Source organism: Temnothorax nylanderi, unplaced genomic scaffold, assembly GCF_030848795.1.
Source record: "Temnothorax nylanderi isolate EJ_2023f unplaced genomic scaffold, tnyl_v1.0 TNYL_tig0289_pilon, whole genome shotgun sequence".
NCBI classification, from domain to species: Eukaryota; Metazoa; Arthropoda; class Insecta; order Hymenoptera; family Formicidae; genus Temnothorax; species Temnothorax nylanderi.
In genome coordinates, this window is record NW_027249351.1 from 97,976 (window position 1) to 121,314 (window position 23,339).

Sequence of the window (23,339 nt, forward strand, 5' to 3'; positions counted from 1 at the left end):
TTCTTGAATAATATTCCTAACAAAATAAACTCTTCTCCACATAATTCGTATAAACATTAATTGTAATTACGTACAATAAACATTGCTATACAGCTTTAAAAGATAAAAGTCCTTTATTGATTAATAGACGAGAAAGAATTTATTTTTTATTCATCCACTCTGAATTATGTATACAGGGTGTTTCAGAGTTAAATATTCTAACTTAAAATATGAATTTAGGACCTCAAAACAAGAAAAAATTTTCCTCTGAAGGTATGAATTACGTCTAGTGCATAGATGGGTCTGAGACGTCCGTGCGAGACTTGACTTTCTCGGTATTCGGCAATATATTGATCTTTCGTAACAGCTCTGGGTCCCTCTTGAGTCCCTTTTTCCACTTACTTTTTTAGAAGGGGAGGCAGGCTTGCCAGTTTTACAGTTACGAGCAGATATTATTTTGGCTCGGACGCCGTAGACCCACGTACACGGAGGGTTAAATATGCATTACACATTATGTGGATAAATAAGTATATGTGTGTAATTATGTTTGAAATTTCTATAAATTGCTTTATGTGTAATTTTATATATTTTCTTATTTTACATGTATATACATATATCTTTCTAAAATTAGTAATATAATTATGTATGATATAATACTAACATTATTTTACACAGGGTGCCCCGGCTTTTACCCGACAAACTGCGGGAGCATATTCTACAAGTAAAAATAAGAAAAAAATGTTATCCTCAATGGTTCTCTGACCTCCTCTGACTTAAATTTGGCGAGATCGCCAAATTTAACACCTCTTGATTTTTACTTATAGGTAACTTTAAAAAATAAGAATCATCAAAATAGGTAATAATTTTTACCTATATATATATATATATTTCACGTTCCGTTTCAATAATTATTTACAACTTTGTCATAAAGCATTTCTAGCCAAACTTCATATAACATTTTTTTCTCATTTAAAACTCATTTAAAGGTAGGATGCTTTGAACTAATTATTTTACTTGTATTATTTTATTGTATTCATTTTTTATTATCTTGCTATATCACTAATGAAAAATTATATGAATTTAGAGAGACAAGCATCAATTTTACAGTAGAATTAAATTTCATTTTTAATAGATTAATAAAAAGTTGCCATTGTAATTAGTGTTTTTATTGACTCATTATTAATTTTAAAATAAGAATAATTCAATTCACTATCATATGTGCTATCATTATAAGTTAAAGTTTGGTAAATTAAATTCGAATAATAATTCAAGTTTAATTTTTCATAATAAATTTGTATCGCTCACATTGCAAAATTTAATCGTAACCTTTAATCGTAAAGCTTGATTAAAAACGAATATATCATTATTTTTTTACTAAAATTCTGAATTGATACTTATTTTAATATTATTAATAGATTGATAACATTGGTTTCTCTTGTTTAAAGTGGTCAATAGTACACAGAGAGAATTTTCTATTAGAATTTACCCTAAAAATTATAGTAGTTGTGGGACAACATGTATTACGAAGAATTTTATGCGAGCTTTTCTGATTAATATCTACCATAATAAAAAATATTAATATCTATTACAATAAAATATAAAATATGTTTGATTAATTTTACTAAAATATATAGTAAAATTTCAATAATTGTAATAACTTTTCAAGAATTACCAATCCGCTTGGTAATTTTTATTACGTTGTTTGTAAAATGTCTTTTGTATATTTCAAAAATTCTTCGGTTGCCAAGTTGTCCCAAGTTTATAATGAATTTAATGGTAAAATATAACGAAAAATTCTCTCCGTGTAGGTTACAGGTATAGCAAAAATGGACTCGTTCTGTACTATACAGCCTGTAGGAAATTAGTATAGTATTTTTCTATAGAAAATCATTTTATTGTTGCAAAATTAAAAAATTGCAGTAATAAACAAATTTCATTTATCCTTAAAGAATGTATCACATAATAAATGTTTCTCATACTAAATTGTTTTTAGAGAGTACATAGTCAAAAATTGACGGAATTTGAGAATTACTGCTTCGTTAAAAGACAACGCCTTCACAGTTCTCAAGACAATAAAAATCGAAGAACCTACTGTGATTTTTCTCAAAAAGAATTCGAAGACAATGTTACAAACTTTATTTTAGATAGTTTTGTGCCATATAATACAGTAGAGTTACCCTCATTTCGGAAAATTTTTGATGGTAATTCTGATTTAATTCAATTAAATATAAAGAATACGATCTTGTATGGTCGATTTCAGAATTCGAAATACTTGACAGACACGTGAAATTCAGTTAAATGCAGTCATATAAAAAAAATCTAGGTATTTGTAGAAAAAAATTTTTTTTGAATAGAAGAAAGTTTTTTGTATTAATACCAGTATGTGGAAGGAAAGGTGTATATGCAAAGAAATCTAAACAAATTTTCATGGCAAAAAGGTTACTTCACTATAGAAATCAGCGCGTTTTCAAAATTTTGTGAGTGAATAGATGATTTTTCCTCATACTTGATATTTTGCTTCCATTTGCAATACTATCAATAAAAATTTTGTAATAGATGAACAATGAAATCCTAGCGCTTGTTCGATTTTTATGAGTATTTTGACCGAAATTCACGTTTATTTAAATACATGGTTTAAATATTGAAATGGATAGTGAATTTTGAGCTATAAATATGCATTATAGATATGAATATTCGTAAAGATAACAAACAACTGCACCATTTGTCTGCTCGTACATTACTACGTAGAATTGAGGAGTCATATAAGGACAAAATGAAAAATATAAAGAACGAGATTTCGAACGTCAAATATGTGTGTACAACAGCAGATATCTGGAGTAGCCACAGTCGTCGATTCATTGGTGTGACTGTTCATTGGGTAATTATTGTAGAATTTATATTATTAATCAATGTATACTTGAAAAACTCGCATTTAATCATCAAATCGCTATTTTGATCATATAAAATAATTGAAATAAGCAGATATTTATTGCCCAAAAAAATAATTATTTAGACAAAAACCGCTTTTTCCTTAATTAAAAAATGCATTGTTGATCATAGTATCTTATATTTTGACTAAAAGATTTTCTTTTAGCCCTTGAGTGAAAACTCTGTATAAAGCAGAGTCTACAATGAGAATTTAAGGCGTAAAATTTAATCTTTAAGCTTTAAATCTTAAGCCGTAAGAAATTGAATCGAATATTCGATTGTGATTTGTCAGTTTCTTACGGCTTAAGGATTAAATTTAAAGCTTAAATTTTAGGCTTTAAATTGTCATTGTAGACTGTGCTTAACGAGTTGTTCAAACTTTATTTTTTTTTTAATGTCAGAAAGACTTTCTTTTAAGCATTTTCAATATTGTAAGCGTAAGCTACATGAGTTCTGAGCAAATAAATAAAACATTCAGTATTTTTAAGTTAAACTATCAATTCGAAATCAGTAACAGTAGTCATTTTATTTGGAACTTATTATATGTTTTCATTCAGATTGATGAACAGTCTCTCAAAAGAATTTCATATGCCATTGCCTGCAAACGATTCCCCGGAAGCCATGATCGAATCGCCAATATTTTGAATGAAATTCATTCAAAATACGAAATAATTGGTGAGAAGTTGGTAGGCACTGTTACGGATAATGGTTCCAATTTCGTCAAAGCTTTCAAAAAATTCGGAGTTCATTTAGATGATTCTTTGTTTCATGACGGTGAGTCGATGTTTAAGCATTTTTTTTTATCAATACGCTTAAATCCAAGCAATAAAGACATTAATAGATAGATGAGTAAATGGATTGACCCTTAAATAGCTAAATGAATAAGTAAGAAAAAATTGTCTGGTTTAAAATATTTCTATCTAAATTGGTATTTATTATATATATATATATATATATATATATATATATATGGGACATTCCATGTCAACCGGAACAGCGCCACGCCCAAAATTTGAGAGGGTTTAAAAATTTGTTTTAGGGTGCAAAATTTATGTAAACATATTAGCTTTCGAATACCGAGTGCGCATTTTAAAAAATTCAAAATGGCGGACTCAGTATGGCGCCCAGAATAAAGAGAGTCACACAATAAAAAGTTATAACTTGAAAAAAAAATTATAAAACCACAGAGTAAAATTTTGTTTTGCATTTAAATTGTGTGTTCATTCGTGTACTTTACGTTAGGTATATTGGATTTAAAAAAATTCAAAATGGCGGATCCAACATGGCGGACAAAAAATCGAAACTTAAAATTTGTAATTGAAAAAAATATGCTCATATTCTGCGTCAAATTTGAAGTATAAATGCCCTCTTGCGATTTTTCGATATAACGCATCCTTTTCGAGATAAAAATTAATTAATATCGAAGTGCTGATTAAACTTGGAAGACACGTAACTTGTGCACGTGATAGTAGGTTTTGGGGTCACTGAAAACAAATCTGATATGATGAATAATATGAAAATTCAAAACGGCGGAGTCAGAATGTGTGTGTGTGTGTGTGTGTGTGTGTGTGTGTGTGTGTGTGTGTGTGTGTTATCGATAGTATCGCTGGTTTTGCCGTAGGCTTCTGAGTGAAGTCCTTACATCAATATCCCTGGCGAAAATAAGAAGCTTTATAAAGCGTTGACAAGCGTTCAATGAGGGTTTTTTGAGAGTTTATACGCTTTCAAACTTTATAAGAACGCTTACATAACGCCGTTGGGTTTTTCAAACGCTGCAGCGTTGCAATTTCCGCTCTACAAACTCTCTACTGACCGTTTCTAAACTCTCAATGAACTTCCGCAAATGCTCACTTCTCATTTTCGTCAGGGATGCGCTCTCATTTACATGTTCTCTCGCGCGCGCTAAGACACACACGCACGCGCATACAAACACACACACACACACACACACGCACGCACGCACGCACGCACGCACGCACGTACGCACGCACGCACGCACGCACACGCACGCACGCACGCGCGCACGCACACGCACACGCGCACACACACACACACACACACACACACACACACACACACACACACACACACACACACACACACACACACACGCATGCACGCACACACACACACACATTCTGACTCCGCCGTTTTGAATTTTCATATTATTCATCATATCAGATTTGTTTTCAGTGACCCTAAAACCTACTATCACGTGCACAAGTTACGTGTCTTCCAAGTTTAATCAGCACTTCGATATTAATTAATTTTTATCTCGAAAAGGATGCATTATATCGAAAAATCGCAAGAGGGCATTTATACTTCAAATTTGACGCAGAATATGACCATATTTTTTTCAATTACAAATTTTAAGTTTCAATTTTTCGTCCGCCATTTTGAATTTTTTTAAATCCAATATACCTAACGTAAAGTACACAAATGAACACACAATTTAGATGCAAAACAAAATTTTACTCTGTGGTTTTATAATTTTTTTTTCAAGTTATAACTTTTTATTGTGTGACTCTCTTTATTCTAGGCGCCATACTGAGTCCGCCATTTTGAATTTTTTAAAATGCGCACTCGGTATTCGAAAGCTAATATGTTTACATAAATTTTGCACCCCAAAACAAATTTTTAAACCCTCTCAAATTTTGGGCGTGGCGCTGTTCCGGTTGACATGGAATGTCCCATATATATATATATACAGGGTGGGAGAAAAGTATGGAAACCCTGCAAAATCTCGAAAACTATAAGTTTTACAGAAAAATGTTTCACACAAAAGTTGTTTGGTTTCGAGGGGGCCATAAGATGGTACCATTAGTTTGACCTTGGATGGTCGTTTAAAGCTCACGTAAACAACACCTTTAATTTCTTAAATGGAAACCCCTATTTTTCAATGCATATTCTTGTAGCTAATCTCGAGAGCTTTTCAAAACACTATAATAAAGTATTTTTTCATTAAGAACTTTTGGAATTATGAGGCTTGAAAGTTCTAGTATTTTGACATAAAATACAAAATATCTTGTAAAACATTAAGTTTTCGGTAATGTTACCTTAATACTTTTATGCACAGAATAATGAGACGAATCAATTGGTATGAAAAAAAGACATAGTTGCTTTTAAGAAAAAGTATGCAGATGCGTGTTGCAAATTACATATTTTTTCTTAAAGGAACTGTGCCTTTTTTTCATACCAATTGATTCGTCTCATTATTCTGTGCATAAAAGTATTAAGGTAACATTACCGAAAACTTAATGTTTTACAAGATATTTTGTATTTTATGTCAAAATACTAGAACTTTCAAGCCTCATAATTCCAAAAGTTCTTAATAAAAAAATACTTTATTATAGTGTTTTGAAAAGCTCTCGAGATTAGCTACAAGAATATGCATTGAAAAATAGGGGTTTCCATTTAAGAAATTAAAGGTGTCGTTTACGTGAGCTTTAAACGACCATCCAAGGTCAAACCAATGATACCATCTTATGGCCCCCTCGAAACCAAACAACTTTTGTCTGAAACATTTTTCTGTAAAACTTATAGTTTTCGAGATTTTTCAGGGTTTCCATACTTTTCTCCCACCCCGTATATATATATATATATATATACGTATACAGGGTGTCCCATTTTAATCGATCACCCCCAAAAACTTTTTTATTTGTGATTCTAGAAAGAAATGCTTCAGACGAAAGTTGTTTGGTTTGAAGGGAGAAACATGATTCTTACGTGAGTTATGTCATAGATGTCATCGTTTTCAAGAAATTTTAAAGACGACTAATTTCTTAAATGGAAGTTGTTGATTTTTTCCTTGAGATAAAAGTTATAGATATCGTTGAGATCTTTTTGAAACATTGTAATAAAGCTCTCTTTCGTTAAAGATTACCTGAGATATTTTAAAGAATGACCCCAAAATCGGACATTTTTAGCCTATTTTGGTGGCCCTCGAAATTCGAATCGAATTGTATGCCAAACGATGCTACATGATGGGACATTAATCTAAAAAAAATTAAAGTTGAGCATAGGCCTAGTTTTGGAGATACAGGGAGTCAAAGTGGCCAAATTCACAATATTATCCAAGTACAATAGACACAAAAAAAGGATGTTAAAACTTTTTTGATAATAGTGGTATTTTGAATAGAATTAGTCTGAATAATTATCTCTCTCTCTCTCTCTCTCTCTCTCTCTCTCTCTCTCTCTCTCTCTCTCTCTCTCTCTCTCTCTCTCTCTCTCTCTCTCTCTCTCTCTCTCTCTCTCTCTCTCTCTCTCTCTCTCTCTCTCTCTCTCTCTCTCTCTCTCTCTCTCTCTCTCTCTCTCTCTCTCTCTCTCTCTCTCTCTCTCTCTCTCTCTCTCTCTCTCTCTCTCTCTCTCTCTCTCTCTCTCTCTCTCTCTCTCTCTCTCTCTCCCCCCCCCCCCTCTCTCTGTGAGTATCATTGCTTGTCTATTCTCTTTGCTCCTGCTTCAAGTGAATCTGTTTTCTGCCGTAAGCCGCCTTCGGGCTATTTTGTTGCAGGTATTAGCAGGTTTTTTGTTGCTTGTCACGTGCTATCATTACCTTTCTGGTGCTTGCTACCTAATTAACAGCATTTCTGTGGCAAATATCATCGCTTGTTCTAACCTAATTTTTGACTGTTTCTGTGGTAAGACGTCGATCTCAGCTGCGCATACGCCTATCGTTGCCGATCTTCTCTATCTACGTGCTATTCTCTGAACACGTGCTATCTACGTGATTGCTGATTGGCTGCTCGGGTTGCTCTTTGCGACGTCTCTTGTGATCTATACGGAACACTCTGATTGCGGATCGATACCACGGAACTCTACTTCTTTTAAGTGATTAAGCGATTGTAGATAACACATGCAGCGTATGTGTGTTAAGTGTACTAAACAGATTGCTGGTAAATCTGCTTCATGTGCTGAGTGTCAGAGTATTTCATCCGGGTTGTGTCAAAACTTACGTTGGTACGAAGTCCGCTAGTGCTTGTTGTAAATTACAATTTTTAAATATGCCGGGTACTCCGAGAGAGGATCGCCGTGTACTTTCCTCAGATCATTGTGATAAAGTATCTAACATCGTTGATGCCTCACTCGGCGGTGCACGTACGCATTTCGCTTCGCATGACACTATGCATGACACTACACATGACTCTACCACTGTTCTTTTGCGTGGATTGATTGAGCAGATGAAAAAATCTGATGCAAAGTTTTCTGCTTTTATTGACAGTCAGCAACGTACTAATGATGGATTGATTGAGCAGATGAAAAAATCTGATGCGAACCTTTCCGCTTTTATTGACAGTCAGCGACGTACGAACAAAGAAATAAGCGCTAAACTTAGTCACTTAAATCGTCTTGCTGACACTGTCGCTCAGAATAGTCAGCGCTTAGCTAAATTGGAGCAAGATAATGCGATACTTATTCGCGAAATCCAAGACTTGAAATCTGCTCAGTCATTTCAGGGATCCCATAGTGGAAATAATTTGATCATTTCAGGTTTACCATCGACGTTGTCCGTTGCTCCATCTGAGCTTGCCAAAAATGTGCTAGAGGCATTGGACGTTCCGAACTTGTCATGCCATATTCTCAGCGCTAGAGCTGTCAAGAAAGCACTGTCAGCGACTTCCACAGTTGCTGCATCTTCTAGCTCGATTATTGTCACCTTGGCCTCGAGTGCCGTTCGCGATATTGTTATTTCTAAAAAGCGGGCAAAGGGTGTACTCAAAAGGAAAAACGTATTGGTGGTAACTCAGATCGTAACATCTACGTCAATGAGATGTTATCCAAGAGCACTTATGACATATTACAACGGGCTAAGAGTATCGCTAAGGAGAGGTCGTATAAGTATGTCTCGGTAAGGAACGGCCAGATATGCGTTAAATATTCCGATGGTGAACCTGTTATCTACTATATATTGATTCAGATACTGATCTTGCTAAGCTTGTCTATCGTTCGGCATAATGCAACATGTAAATTTTCTTATCCGTATTGCTCAATTTAACGCTAGTTCCCTTTGTGGACATATCGACTTGCTTGCACATGGAATTGGATAACTTCAGTTTTTGGTATAGGGCTTCTAGTGCTTTCTTACCTTGTTATAAGTTTGTAGATTACGATGCGCCTTGGTTCTTAGTTTTATATACACTGTTTAGTTTGCTTAGTATTACTTGCTTCTTATCATATTCTATTTTCATTATACTTATTAAGTTGCGTTAGTTCTTAATTTTATAGTGTATATATTATTGAAATTGGCTATATTTTATTGCGTCATACTCAACATCCTATCAATTTTTTGTATGCTGGATCATTGGTTGCTCGCCTTATGAGAGAGAGCATGCACATGCTTTGTAATTACAGTACTGTGTTTCTATCAAACTCACATCAACTTCTGTCTTTAATATTTCGCTCTTGTTTACATCATGTGTATCTTTGTATTATGCTTTGTAATTACAGTACTGTACTTCTATCAAACTCTCATCGACTTCTGTCTTTAACATCTTGTAACTGCTATATTGTTATAACTGCTATAGTATGTAATTACCATATTATTGTAACTGCTATATTACTTTTTTGCCCTTTAGATTGCTTGGGCATAATAAATCTATCTATCTATCTATCTATCTATCTATCTCTCTTTGATATCGACGAGTTGAACGACCATTTTACGGGCAACAGGATTTCTGATCCCGGTACCAGTGGGACTTTCCACTTGGGCGAAGAGGTATACGAGGACTCTAAATTTTATTGGAAACACATTGAACCGAGGGACATTAGTAGGGCTTTCCGTATGGGCCGATCGGATGCGGTGGGCAGGGATGGACTTCCCCGTAGTTTGGTTGTGAGGGCGCTTCCCAGCATTCTACTGGCACTGACTCATATTTTTAATTTCTGTCTGACTTACGGCGTTTTTCCGGAGGTCTGGAAGTGCGCCACCATTTGTCCGATTCCTAAGGTGAAGCGCCCTGCAGAACTCAACGATTATAGGCCCATCTCAATACTATGCGCAATGTCTAAAGTCTTGGAGCGCATCGCGGCGGATCAAATCGTGAGTTACCTCGAGGATTGTGACATCTTGGATCCCTTTCAGTCGGCTTACAGGAGGGATTTCTCCACGCAGACAGCTCTGATCAGAGTCCTGGATTACGTTAGGATGGCCGCGGATAAGAAAATGATCACGGTCGCTGTATTCTTTGACTTCACAAAAGGGACTTCACAAATCTGGGTTTCTCTTGCTCTGCCTTGCGATGGCTCTGCCTAACGAATCGGGAGCAGGCTGTGCGCGATCCCGTCACCGGTAAGCTATCATCTGATAGATCGGTTCGTAGGGGAGTGCCCCAGAGTTCTGTACTGGGACCCATACTCTTCGTACTCTACATGAGGACCTTTGGGATCGTACTGAAGCACTGCAAATATAACTTCTATGCTGATGATCTCCTGATCTATCTCCACATGGAACCTGGATTGCTCAGTGAGGCTATCTCTCTCATCAACGAGGATATTTGTAGGGTTCTAGGTTGGGCAACGGACAACATGCTCATGATTAACCCCAGGAAAACTAGAGCGATGATCATGGGGACACTGCGATATATTAGCGACCTGGAGATGAGTGCCTTACCCCATATTATTGTTGACGGCACTACTATTCCTTTCTCGGACACGGTGGAATACTTAGGTGTCACCATCACCAGTACACTTTCCTGGACCGAGCAAACCACGAAGACAATCTCTCGTGTGAATTCGGCGCTTTACCAGCTAAAACTCGGCAAACATCTCCTGCCAGTAGTTATAGTAGGCCGATTCCACCCCGGGGGCAATGAGGGGGGTGAGGGAGGGGGGGGTATCGGGTTACGCGGGGGGGTGAGGGTAGGGGGAGGGGGCGGGGTATCGGGTTACACAAGGGTATCGGATTTCGCGGGGGTGAGGGGGAGAGGGGGTATCGAGTTACACAAGGGTATCGGATTACGAGGGGGTGAGGGGGAGGGGGGGATCGGGTTACACAAGGGTATCGGATTACGAGGGGGTGAGGGGGAGGGGGTGACCTTGACATACCACCGGGATGACTCACCGGGATGACTCACCTGGATGACTCACCGGGATGACTCACCGGGATGACTCACCCGCGTTCGAGTTTGCGTTCGCGGTCGCGGTCGCGCCGCGGGTCCGCACGGGAGGGGTCCGCGTCGCGCCGCGTAAATATCTAGCTTCTATCAGCATTGTAGATAGCAAATAATATATTTACACGCCGCGGGAAATCCTACCTTAGCAGGGCGGCGAATCTCTACAAACTCGCTACGCGGTCCGCGTAGGCAATCAGCGCCTCGTCCACGAGAAGAGATCGGTCCCCCGTCAGGCGGAAGAGGTCTTCCCGCGCGCGGCAAGGCGCGGATATCGTGCCGAAAAACGGAAGCCGAGGCGCGGGAGGAGCGCCTTCAAACGTCTCTATAGCGTCTTCAAACTGGGGAGCATCGGGCCCTCCCAAAATTTCACTGTCTTCTATGTCTTTAGATATAAAAGGTTCGCGCGGAGACATCACAAAAATCACATAACACGTCCGAACACGTGTTCGTACACAAAAAAAACTCGTAAAAAACACGTGTACCACTTTGCGCTGACTCGATGCGACTGAATTCAATGACGGTTGCAGAACGGAGAAGTCGCCAGAGAAAAAAATATAATGGCGGTGTATAAAACTGATAGCAATACGTCTCGCATTACACCTGCGAGCGTAGACGTCCGCTGGAGCTTCGACTCCTCGCTTCTATGTTATGATATGCGATATTTGATTGTAAAATTCAAGCAGCCGGAGTTTTGGCGGACGTCGCATATACGGCTCGAATTGAAATGCGCGCGAAGAAATTATAGTATGATTTATACTTAAAAAAAACAATCTATCTACGCAGTACGTAAAGACAAAGGAAGAAATGACGTCATCGAGACGATAATCTACCCGATAACGCGTCGAACCTGTCGGAACATGTTCGTCGTAAACAACATTTTTCTAGAAAAAGGGGGTGTTATCGCGTAGACTAAACAATTTTGCGCTATTTTTTTACGACGCAGTACGCGAGACAAAGGAAAAGATCTTTCAAAAAATCAGTTGAAGCGAGAGAGAGAGCAAAGGGTATATAACGAAGGATGAAGCGCGTCGAGCCGCAGTAGTGAGATTTGAGAGCTATACATCGATCGAAAAGTAACGCGGTTTCTTCGTTAATTTATGATCGAACATTATCATGTGCAAGTGCTCTGTAAAAGAGATTCTTTTATCGCTCAGTCGCAAAGATGTTTGTCCTGCTGTCGAGACCGTCGGACATTCGCGATTTTAGCGCCGAACAGCTGCAATTCGTGCCGAAAGCCGTTCTGTTGCAAATGTGCGGTGATCACATTCACTACGTGTGGACAAACTTCCGGAGCATATAAAGGCGGATTTGGAGGTTCAGACCTATCGTCGCTGTGACGAACACTGGAATCAACCGTGGCAGCAAACGCACATCGACGGTCCCGCTCCGATGATTAAGGATTGCGGCGAATGTCAACGAAAATAAAAATATTAGCTTTCGCGACGTGAACATTTTTCTATTTTTTCTCATAACAGTGAGCAAGAAGAAATGACGCTTGACGATAATCGCTCGTGGTCACCGGTCTATAAGAGTGAAATCGATAAAAGCAAAGACTTTCCATACTATTGCGGCCGTTTTTTTTTATGGTGACCATTTAATAGATGATATAGCCAATGATTTGCGTGAAGAAGATCGAGATCGATGAGAAGATTTGTGCAACAAATGTCATTGGTGCAGTTTGTTCGCGATCGAGAACTCGGGATACGCGGAACCGATAAACGCATCGTTAGACAAGGAGTTGTTATCGATACCGATAGGTATCCTTATGACTGGAAGTCTAACATAAGACGGAAAATATACATACAGGTGCGAAACGAGGAAAAAGAAGTTGAAGATCGTCTAGTTCGTGGCGGTTTTCTTAACATTAAACCTGACTTTAAGTCGGAGTATGAGGAGTATCGCTATTGGGCGACTAAAGTTATTCGTGGGATAAAAAGACGCTTAGACGATCTGCTCATTCAAATTCACACAGGCACTGGGAAGTGCGTCGAAGTGGTGGCGAGGTACAATCTGTGTATGCAACGCTATTACCATTCCGTCGATCATAAGGTAAACGGTCCTAATAATGCATTGATTCAAAGAACTCTTAAACGTGAACTTATTGATTCTGATAATTGGCACTGTGATGTCCCTTTCTTCAGTCTTTATGAATATATGTTGGAACACTATCGCGTTCAATATGCCTATCGACATTGTCCAGCGTGCCGTCGATGCGTGTGCAAGTGCCCCTTCGAAGAGTGTGACGTAATCGACAATTCTACAATATGGAATGTGCGTCGAATTCGTGGTGATGAACAACCTGAATCTGATGAACAATCTGAATCTGATGAACAACCTGAATCTGAATAGATAAAACATGGAGCAATTCGAGCAAACCGAACGCGATCTGTTGGAGCCGTCCGACCAAGTCGCTACCTTGAGTGAATATTTCACATGGGCGTTGCAATGCGCGGAATTCGTCGAGCAGCTCGAAGAAGGCTGTCGTACAAAACGTCCGCGGCTCTCGATCGGGCGGAGGCAAAAGTTGGTTGCCAGAATCGCGCGACTCGAGGGTTCGAAGACGCGATTGGAAAGACAATTTATCCATAGCGGTGGTGATTATGCGAATGCCGGTAACAGTGGCCACACGCGCGCGGCAGAACTCGTATGGCGAGAAATCGATGCCGCTTTCGAATCGCGGATAATGACCGGTGCGGTAATTAATACAGACCATGTAGAACCGCGGCAGTTTTTGGAAGACGCCTGCAGCGTAGTGTGCAAGCGAGTGCGAGACATTATAAAAAAACATAACTATGTCAAAGTGAACACCTTGTTCAACAGAGAGTTTGTGGCGGGTGATAAACGTGCCAATAAGAGTTTTAATACAAATAACAAAGAACTCTGTCGTACATCGCACTTGCGCGAGTGGTACAAGCGGCACGTTATCAAGCCCACATTAGCGAAACTCGAGGAGTTCCAGGAACGCGACAGTGGGTGGGCGTTGACGCGAATCCTCAATTTGACGGTGAACGTCAACAGATACAATCCTTTGCGCGCGGGGTGTCACTTGAAATTGCCTCAAGCATTAAAACGAAGAATGCCGTGATTAATGTGCTGTCTATGGACAATGCGTGTTTTGCGTGGTCAGTGGTAGCCGCCTTGCATCCAGCCGTAAGACATTCAGAACGGGAATCATCATACCCGCATTATTCAACGGTATTGAATGTACGAGACATTGAGTTCCCAATGACGTTGAGTCAAATTAAAAAGTTCGAACGGCTCAACAATATATCCGTCAATGTCTATACCATCGAGGGACAGAAGACGTCAAACGTTCTTCCAATACGGCTTACCGACCGCACGAGTAAGAAACACGTGAATCTGTTGTACGTGCAGGATCCACGAGACAACAATGTTGGACATTTTGCGTGGATTAAGCATCTATCCCGCCTCGTGAGCTCACAAATTAATAAACATGGACACACAAAGTACATTTGTGATCGGTAAGTATCTATACTTCTTTTTTAAAAATATATAGAATATTTTATATTTTGTGTATAAAAAAATTTATAATATTTGTGTTTTTCTTTTTTGCAGATGTCTTCACTATTTTAGTTCGAGCGACAAGTTGCAGTCTCACACTGTGGAATGTCGAAAGGTAAACAAATGCGCAATCCGACTACCGAGCGAGGACAACAAGTGGCTGAGCTTCAAGAACCACAGCAGGAAAGAGCGACTTCCCTTCGTGGTGTACGCCGATCTGGAGTGCGTGCTGCAGAAGACACAACCGGAGACGGAACACGCGTCATACGCCTATCAACATCATCGGGTATGTAGTATAGCATACTACGTACAGTGTTCGTACGACGAAACGTTATCAACGTATCGATTTCGCCGCGATAATGACTGCGTCGCGTGGTTCGTCGAGGAACTCAAAGGATTGGCGCATCGCGTAAAGAATATCTTGTCAGACAATGTATGCATGGTAGACCTAACGCGAGACGAGTGGGAGACATTTAACAGCGTGGCACAATGTCACATATGTGAAAAACCGTTCACGCCAAATGATAATCGTGTACGCGATCATTGCCACCTGACCGGGCGTTATAGAGGTCCGGCACATTCGACGTGCAATCTGAATTATAAGGATTCTCACTTCATACCAGTCATTTTTCACAATCTATCGGGCTATGACGCACACTTTATTATCAAGGAGATAGCTGCCGCGTTCGAAGGCTCGATCGATGTACTGCCTATAACAAAGGAAAAGTACATCTCATTCACGAAGCATGTGAAAGACACAGCCGACAGATCAGATTCGCGCAGCGATATAAAGTTAAGATTTATCGACTCGTATAAATTTCTGAGCGCGAGTCTCGCAAAATTGGCATCCTTCCTCGACAAAGATAAATTAAAAATTATACGTTCCAAATTTTCCGCGTTATCCAACGACGACTTCAAATTATTGAAAAGGTGTCTTTCCATACGAATACGTGGACAGCGTCGAAAAGCTGGAGGATACGTGTTTACCGCCGCGCGATTCATTTTACAGTTCCTTGACCGGTGAAACCGTATCCGAGAGCGATTACGCGCACGCCGCGAACGTATGGCAGCGATTCTCCGTTCGAACCCTGGGCGAATACAGCGATCTGTACCTGAAAACCGATGTATTGCTGTTGGCCGACGTGTTTGAAAATGTCCGCGACAGCTGCGTCGCGAGTTACGGACTTGATCCCGCGTACTACTACACTTTACCAGGCTTTACGTGGGACGCCATGTTGAAACATACCTGTATCAATTTCGAACTGCTGACCGACATTGACATGGTTATGTTTATCGAACGTGGTATTCGCGGCGGCCTGAGTCAATGTTCCGGCAGATACGCGGAGGCCAACAACAAATATATGCAGTCGTACGATCCATTGAAACCGTCGTCTTACCTAATGTACTTCGATGTAAATAACCTGTACGGCTGGGCGATGTGTCGGCCATTGCCCTACGCGGAGTTTCGATGGGTCGAAGACGTGTCAAAATTCGACTTTAACGCGATCGCTTTGGATTCGCCTACGGGCTATATTCTCAAGGTCGACCTAGAGTATCCGCGGGATAAACACGACGCGCACACTGACCTACCGTTCTGTCCGATGCGCGATAAACCGCCCGGTAAACGACAGGACAAACTTCTCGCCACGCTGCACGATAAGGAGCGTTACGTCATTCATTATCGCAATCTACAGCAGTGCACGCGCCACGGCCTTCGCGTCACAAAAATACATCGCGTATTGCAATTCGCTCAATCTGCGTGGCTCTGCGTTTACATAGAACTCAATACAAAATTTAGAACACGGGCCAAAAATGAATTCAAAAAAATTTTATATAAATTAATGAATAACGCAGTTTTCGGAAAAACGATGGAGAATGTACGCAATCACGTCGATGTAAAGTTACTGACGAAGTGGGACGGACGATACGGCGCGGAGGCAATGATCGCACGATCGAATTTCTACAGCAGGAGCGTGTTTTCGGAAAATTTAGTAGCCGTCGAACTGCGCAAACTCGAGGTGAAATTCAACAAACCGATCTATGTCGGCATGTGCATCCTCGACCTGTCGAAGGTGTGCCTATACGAATTTCACCACGAGTACATGTCTCCCCTGTACCGCGACTCGTGTAGAATCATGTATACCGACACGGACAGTTTGATTTATCATATCAAGTGCGACGACGCGTATGAGAACATGAAACGTGATATAGCCAGGTTCGACACGAGTGATTACGCGGTAGATAACGCTTATGGTATGTCTCTCGTGAATAAAAAAGTGCCGAGCCTGATGAAGGACGAAAACAACGGAGCGATCATGACCGAATTCGTTGGACTTAGGGCGAAAATGTACGCCTTGCGAGTCGATGGCAAAAAAGACTGTAAAAAAGCGAAAGGTGTCAAAAGCAACGTTATCGCGCGTACCATCACGTTTGACGACTACACGCGGTGTCTGAACGATGAGATCGAAATGACTTGGCCGCAGACGTGCATAAGATCGAAAATGCACGAAGTGTACACTATCAGCGAGACGAAAATCGCTCTGAGTCCGTACGACGATAAGCGATATATCGTGCCGGATTCGACAGATACGTTGCCGTGGGAACATTATCGCATACCTTTATATGATAAGGAACAGTGAAGATTCATGTATGTAATGTATGTATGTATGTATGTATATATGTATGTATGTAATGTATGCAATATATGTAATAAAATGTATGTATGTATGTACATATGAATATATGTATGTAATGTATGTAGTAGTATAACACGACATATGTATGTAACGTAATATAATATGTAATGTAATGTACTAGTAATGTACTAGTATGAATGTATGTATGTATATATGTATGTACGTATATGTATAATGGAAGGAATATTAATCACGTATATTTTTATATTTTATATTATAAAACATTTATTCAATAAAAAATTTTTTATACAATATTTCCATTTATTACTTCCCTAAACATTTTGTTCCTAAAGTACGGCATGTCATCATGCGTGAACGTTATCTTCCTGCTTGCACAGACGTATTCGGCGAACATGCAAGAGAATACATCACAATCGCTGCCGTTCATCTGTTGCGGAATATTCTTGGCGGAATAAAATGTCCAATCACTCATATCATAAGGTTGTTCCTTTTTGTCAAGACTCTCATCTTGTAAATATAGTTTTAGCGCAGCCAGACATTTCGGATTATCACTGCCCATACTGTCGTAATAAACAATTGTTTTATCGCGGAAATCTACTATTGACATACACCAGTGCACGTTCAAATGTATAGGGATAATAATGAGATCCTGCGCAAAGATGTCCACCTTCCTGGTCCATCGCTTCAGAGACGAGTGACCGCTCGACAAAAGTTTTGGGTAAAAGAACGTATTCATCGCGTGTACTTTCGGATATTTGTTCGAAGATGTACCTCTGGCGATCAGCAGATTCATATAAAAGTTAATCACTTCGTCGTTGAGCCAATTTAAGTCAACCAGCGTGTGAAGATCCTTTTGCGTGAGCTTCAGACCGAAGCCTTCCACCACCATCTCCATACTGCGATTTTGTCAAAACCTTTGACAAAAAAATATAATGTCATAAAAATTATGATGTCATAAAAATTATGATGTCATAAAAATTATACCACATCACATTCCAATAATTTTAATTAATAATTTGCAAATTTACCAGATGAATTGCTGCACAGATGAATCGCTGCACCATAGATTGTTAACTGTTTCGATCGCTGCACATAGATTTTAACTGTTTCGATCGCTGCACACAGATTTTAAATGTCTCAATCAATGCACAGATGTATCACCGAGGTGTTTAAGCTCTCAAATCATACTAATGTAGCTTGATGCATCCCTCGTTATATACCCTTTGCTCTCTCTCCCGCTCCAACTGAATCTTGAAAGATCATTTTTTTCTCTGTTTTGCATTTCTTCCTTTGTCTCGCGTACTGCGTCGTAAAAAAATAGTGTAAAATAGATACGTATACGCAATAACAGCCCCCCTTCTTCAAGAAAAAAATTTGTTTATAGCGCCACGATGAACACGAAACCCGCAATAGTAGATAACGTATTATATTAGAAAGGATATTAATAAAGATATTGTATATGTATTTCAAACATTTTATATGTTGCATACGTCTTACATATTTTTATATATTGGATATTTTGTATTTAATATTTTTTACATAGTTTATTTTTTCATATCTTTTAAAAAAATACAATCTGTACGAATTAAATAACATTGTTCTTGTGTATCCAAGAGTTGTGCGATCCATCGAATCCCAGCCATTTCACGTAAACCTCGTCGCCCTTTCTGCGCAGTACTTTCTCCACGAGATACACGTCAGGATAAGTCGCGCGATGCAACTCATACTCGTAGAACGCTCCAGCGACGGATTTTCCACAATAGTTCTCGAGTAGATAGGTTACGGGATTGGTACACTGCACTTTAACGATCTTAAACATCTCGGTGGTCCAATTCGGCGTGTAACCCTTCTCGAAAATTGTCTTGTATTTACTGACGCGTACCGAGTCACCCGTTTTGAACTTTGCCGGGCCCGCGATCTTTATCGCGCTGTACACCGTAGCCAAGAGTCTTTCGGCGATCGCGGGGGTAACGTCGACGGGTCGCGTGCCGATCGTTCGATGCTTGCGCGCGTTGTAATCCGACACGAGTCGCGGCAAGGCGTCGACCCACTTGTAATTTCCATTGAGCGTAAACATCTTCCACATATTGTTTTTTAACGTGCGATTGAATCGCTCGACGACCGATGCCTTCATCGCCGAATACGTGGAATAATGATTGATGCCGTGTTTTCTCACGAGACGTTGCACGTCGGTGTTGTAAAATTCCTTCCCCATGTCGGTTTGTAGATTACTAGGGCACCTCCCGCTATCTCGAATTATCTCAGCGATAGCGTCAGCTGTCTCGCTACCGCCTTTACCCTTGAGCGGCACGGCCCACGCGTACTTGCTCAACACATCGATGACGGTGAGTATGTAGTGGTAGCCTCCGTTGAAACGCGAGTACAGACGCATCTCGACGATATCAGCCTGCCACAGATCGTCGTATCCTCGCACTATGACGTGTCTGCGGGGAAAATTTCTTCTCGCCGGTGCGTGCAATTCATCCACCAACCGTCGCTTTTCGATATTTTTATCCACATCGGTCGATTTTAACGGTCTCATGTTCGGTTAGCGTTTCGTTGGCTGTTCGTCGTCGTTCTTTAACTGTACGTAGCCGTTTCTGTTTATGTTTCTGCGTCGTTCGTCGCTGTTTCTGAACCGCTCAGAAACGATTTCGAGCCGTTCCTGAACCGTTTGACGGCCGTCCGACAACCGTTCCTGAATCGTTCGTCGTCGTTCGTCGTCGTCAGTTAACAGTTGTTTATCATTTATCGTCGTCGTCGTCGACGTTCTTTAGCCGTTTGTAGCCTTTCCTGTCACCGCGTAGTTCGCACCTGTTTCTGAACCGCTTGTAATCGTTTCTGAGCTGTTTTTGAACCGTTCTTGAACCGTCCGACAACCGTTCTTGAACCGTAAGACAGCCGTCCGACAACCGTTCTCGAGTCGTTCGTTGCTGTTCGTCGCCGTCGTTAATTAACCGTTGCCTCTCTTCACTCGTCGCCGTTCGATAGTCGTTTCTGCTGAACCGTTTCTTGTCACTCATCGTCGTTCGCGAGTCGTTTCCAATCTAACGATATTCGCACGCCGAAGCGCGTTTACCGCAGTCTGTAACGCTCGCACGTCCTTCTCGAACGCGGTAAGCTTCTCGTCTGACTCTTTCCGTTGATCTCGCAAACTTAACGCACTGATCCACGTATAGTTTGTTATCTGCGTCACCGTCAGTCTCAGGTTGCGCTACGCGACGAATCTTGCGCGACCTTGCGTCAAAGTCCGTGGCGGTGCGACACAGAGCGTTGTCGCGCACGAAATTTCTCACTAATCCGCTCCACCGATGGTACGAAATGGCATTCGTCGCGTCTTCGCTCTGCTCGAACAATCCAAATTTATTGATCGGCATTTCAACACCGATTGAACGGATCGCTGTTGCGCCGTTTAATTTATAATAAGCCCAGCCTTGCGAAGTTCCTCGATGATCGACGTGATCTCGTTGTCGTGAGCATTGTTGCCAGCTTGACGCGATGCGTCGAGCAATCGCAGACGATCCACCAGCTCGTTGGGGTCGTCCCAGTGCACGTAGTCGATCTTATTGTCGGTTAGCGTCATCGCGCGAGGCGCGAATAATCCCTTTCCGGATTTTTTCTTCTTGGATTCGGTCGATATCAACGGTGAGATTACCCATAGATACTTGTATCCCCTGTTACCCTTTACTCGCTCGCGAGAATCGTGCTTGTATTTATGAGCACTCGTCGCCAACAGTATGCTTCTGTACTTTTGCCTATCGGCCTCCGTGTAGAGCTTATCATCGGGTATTTTTTTGAAGATTAACTCGTAAATACCGGGTGTGCCGGCGTATCGTACGTCGCTGATATGAATGATATCCGCTTTGTCCACGTAAAAACGTTTATTACCGAGCATCAATTCATTCTTGTCGAGATAAACGCCGTACACGTCGTCTGTCGTTGGATCGGCGCCCAAAACAGACGAGATATACACTCGGCTCAGTGGACCGAAGTGATCTTCCAACGTTTCTATAAACAATTCTCGCCCCTCCGACGTTTGCAACTGCTTTTGAACGGTCGTCCCGATCGAGTCATCCGTGGTTTCGAAAACATTCTCGTTTTCGAGAAATTCGGGACTTGTACGTTGCACGGTTCGCGTCGGTGTAGAGGTTATCGGTGTAGAGGTTATCGGTAGTACTATCGAGCGTTTCGATTGATTAGATTTACGCGGTGTCGACGATGAGAGATCCGACCAGGAGTCTAATCGTTCCCTCTTTATCTTCGGTGTAGCATCCTCCTCCTCCTCGCCAGCGACGCTTTCCGGCTTCTCCTTCTTCACCGCGGTCAAGCTCGAGTTGTCGACGATCTTTTTCAGCGGTCCAATGAGAGGTTTAAAGTGCGTGTCCAACTCAATGTCCTTCTCGATCTTACCGGTCTTCAAAGCGCGAAGTTTCTTACGAATCGAATTACTCGTTTTCGCAATATCTTTTACGATCTTCTCGCGTTCGCGAATCGTCTTGCTCCCGTCAATCGCAGCCATCGCGGGAAAAAAAAACAAAGCAGAGCGTCGATCTCTCTCTGTAACGCTAACGTTTCACCTTCGACGACGTATCGGCGACGACTGACCGCTTTTGCGGTATCGCGAACACGTTAAATCCTTTTCTGTATCGGCCGTTCGAAAGCGCGCTGTCCTTATCTATCACTACAAATCCGTACTTGCATTGCCAACAATCGTGGCACAACGAGCAAAATTCATCGTACGACATGTCGGTATTTACGTGATCGTTGTACACGTGTTTCAAATTAGTACCATCCTGTTTGAACAGGATCAGCAGATTCGCGTTGTCGCGTATCAGATGTTTAGGTATTCTCGCGTACGTCTGACAGAGTTAAAAGCAGTCGACGCTCGAGTGCCTGCCCATTGAGAAATACTCTCTCACAGTGTCTTGCTTATCGCACGCCACGTCGTCGAAGACGAATATCGAGTTTGGGCACGCGTCGCTCGGTGGAATGACGTCACTGTTATTGGAGAAGGTGTAGTAGCCGATTTTGTCGATCGATGTCAATAAATTCTCTAAATATCGGTATTTCGGTTGTCGCAGCAATTTTGAGTACACGTACACATTCTCGAAACGTACACCGTGCGGACTTTCCAGCAAACTTATCAGAACGTTGGTTTTACCGCAATTCGAGGGACCGCAAATGATCGCGCGTATAGTAGTCGGCAACATCGTACCGTGTCTGCGCTTCTCCGCGTGGCCCTCCATCGGTCGTGATCTATCGTCGCAATTCGTCACGCGAATCGCCAACGGTTGTCGCACGAATCTCATTTTTTTTTCTCTTGCACTTTGTACGACTGAATCGAACTTTCTCGTTCGAACGTCTATTTATAGATGCGCGGCACCGCGAATCGCTCAGTCGCACAGATGTTTGTCCTGCTGTCGAGACCTTCGAACATTCGCGATTTTAGCGCCGAATGCGGCGAATGTCAATGAAAACAAAAAAACAGGTGGAGGTCTGTTTAATCGCGCGATTGGTGCACTTCCGTTCGAATTGCACATTCCCGGCTACCAGTTTTGCGGTCCGGGTACTCGTCTGCAAGAACGATTGGCTAGAGGTGATCCGGGTGTAAATCCATTGGACGCGGCGTGTCGCGAGCACGACGTAGACTATTCGCGTAGCAAAGAGCTCACCGAGAGACACGCGGCGGACAAGATACTCGCCGAGAGAGCGCTGGGACGCGTCATCGCGAGAGATTCAATTCTCGGAGAGAGGGCTGCCGCTACAGCCGTCTGGGCGGCCATGAAGGCTAAGACGAAGCTCGGAATGGGTTTGAAATCACGAAAAACACGAACGAGGAAAAGGTCGACGAAGAAACGGATACTTCCGACAGCGAAACGAGGTGGCGTATTGCCGATTCTACCGTTGTTGGGAGTTCTCGGTTTTCTGGCCGGCGCGGCGGAGCGGCCGGAATTACAACGGCGATGAACGCTAGCAAAGCCGCGCGGCGTCAGCTGGAAGAGACGCAACGTCACAATCGCGCCATGGAAGGTCGCGGACTTTATCTCGCTCCGTACAAATATGGACAAAAACTGTATCTCGGCCCGCACAAACGTGGGCGAGGAGTAGCGTTGAAGATTAGAAAGAAAAAAACGTCAAAAAGACG

The 23,339-nt window shown here is 41.3% G+C and overlaps 1 protein-coding gene across 1 annotated transcript; it reads left to right on the top strand.

Annotated features, from left to right (window-relative positions):
• Nucleotides 1-14,240: 14,240 nt before the first annotated feature.
• On the top strand, nt 14,241-17,176 carry LOC139780635 (uncharacterized). The gene is made up of 4 exons (XM_071719356.1): nt 14,241-14,497; nt 14,592-15,263; nt 15,640-15,785; nt 16,392-17,176. The coding sequence occupies exons 1-4, from the start codon at nt 14,241-14,243 to the stop codon at nt 17,174-17,176; spliced, it is 1,860 nt and encodes a 619-aa protein (XP_071575457.1).
• Nucleotides 17,177-23,339: the final 6,163 nt, after the last annotated feature.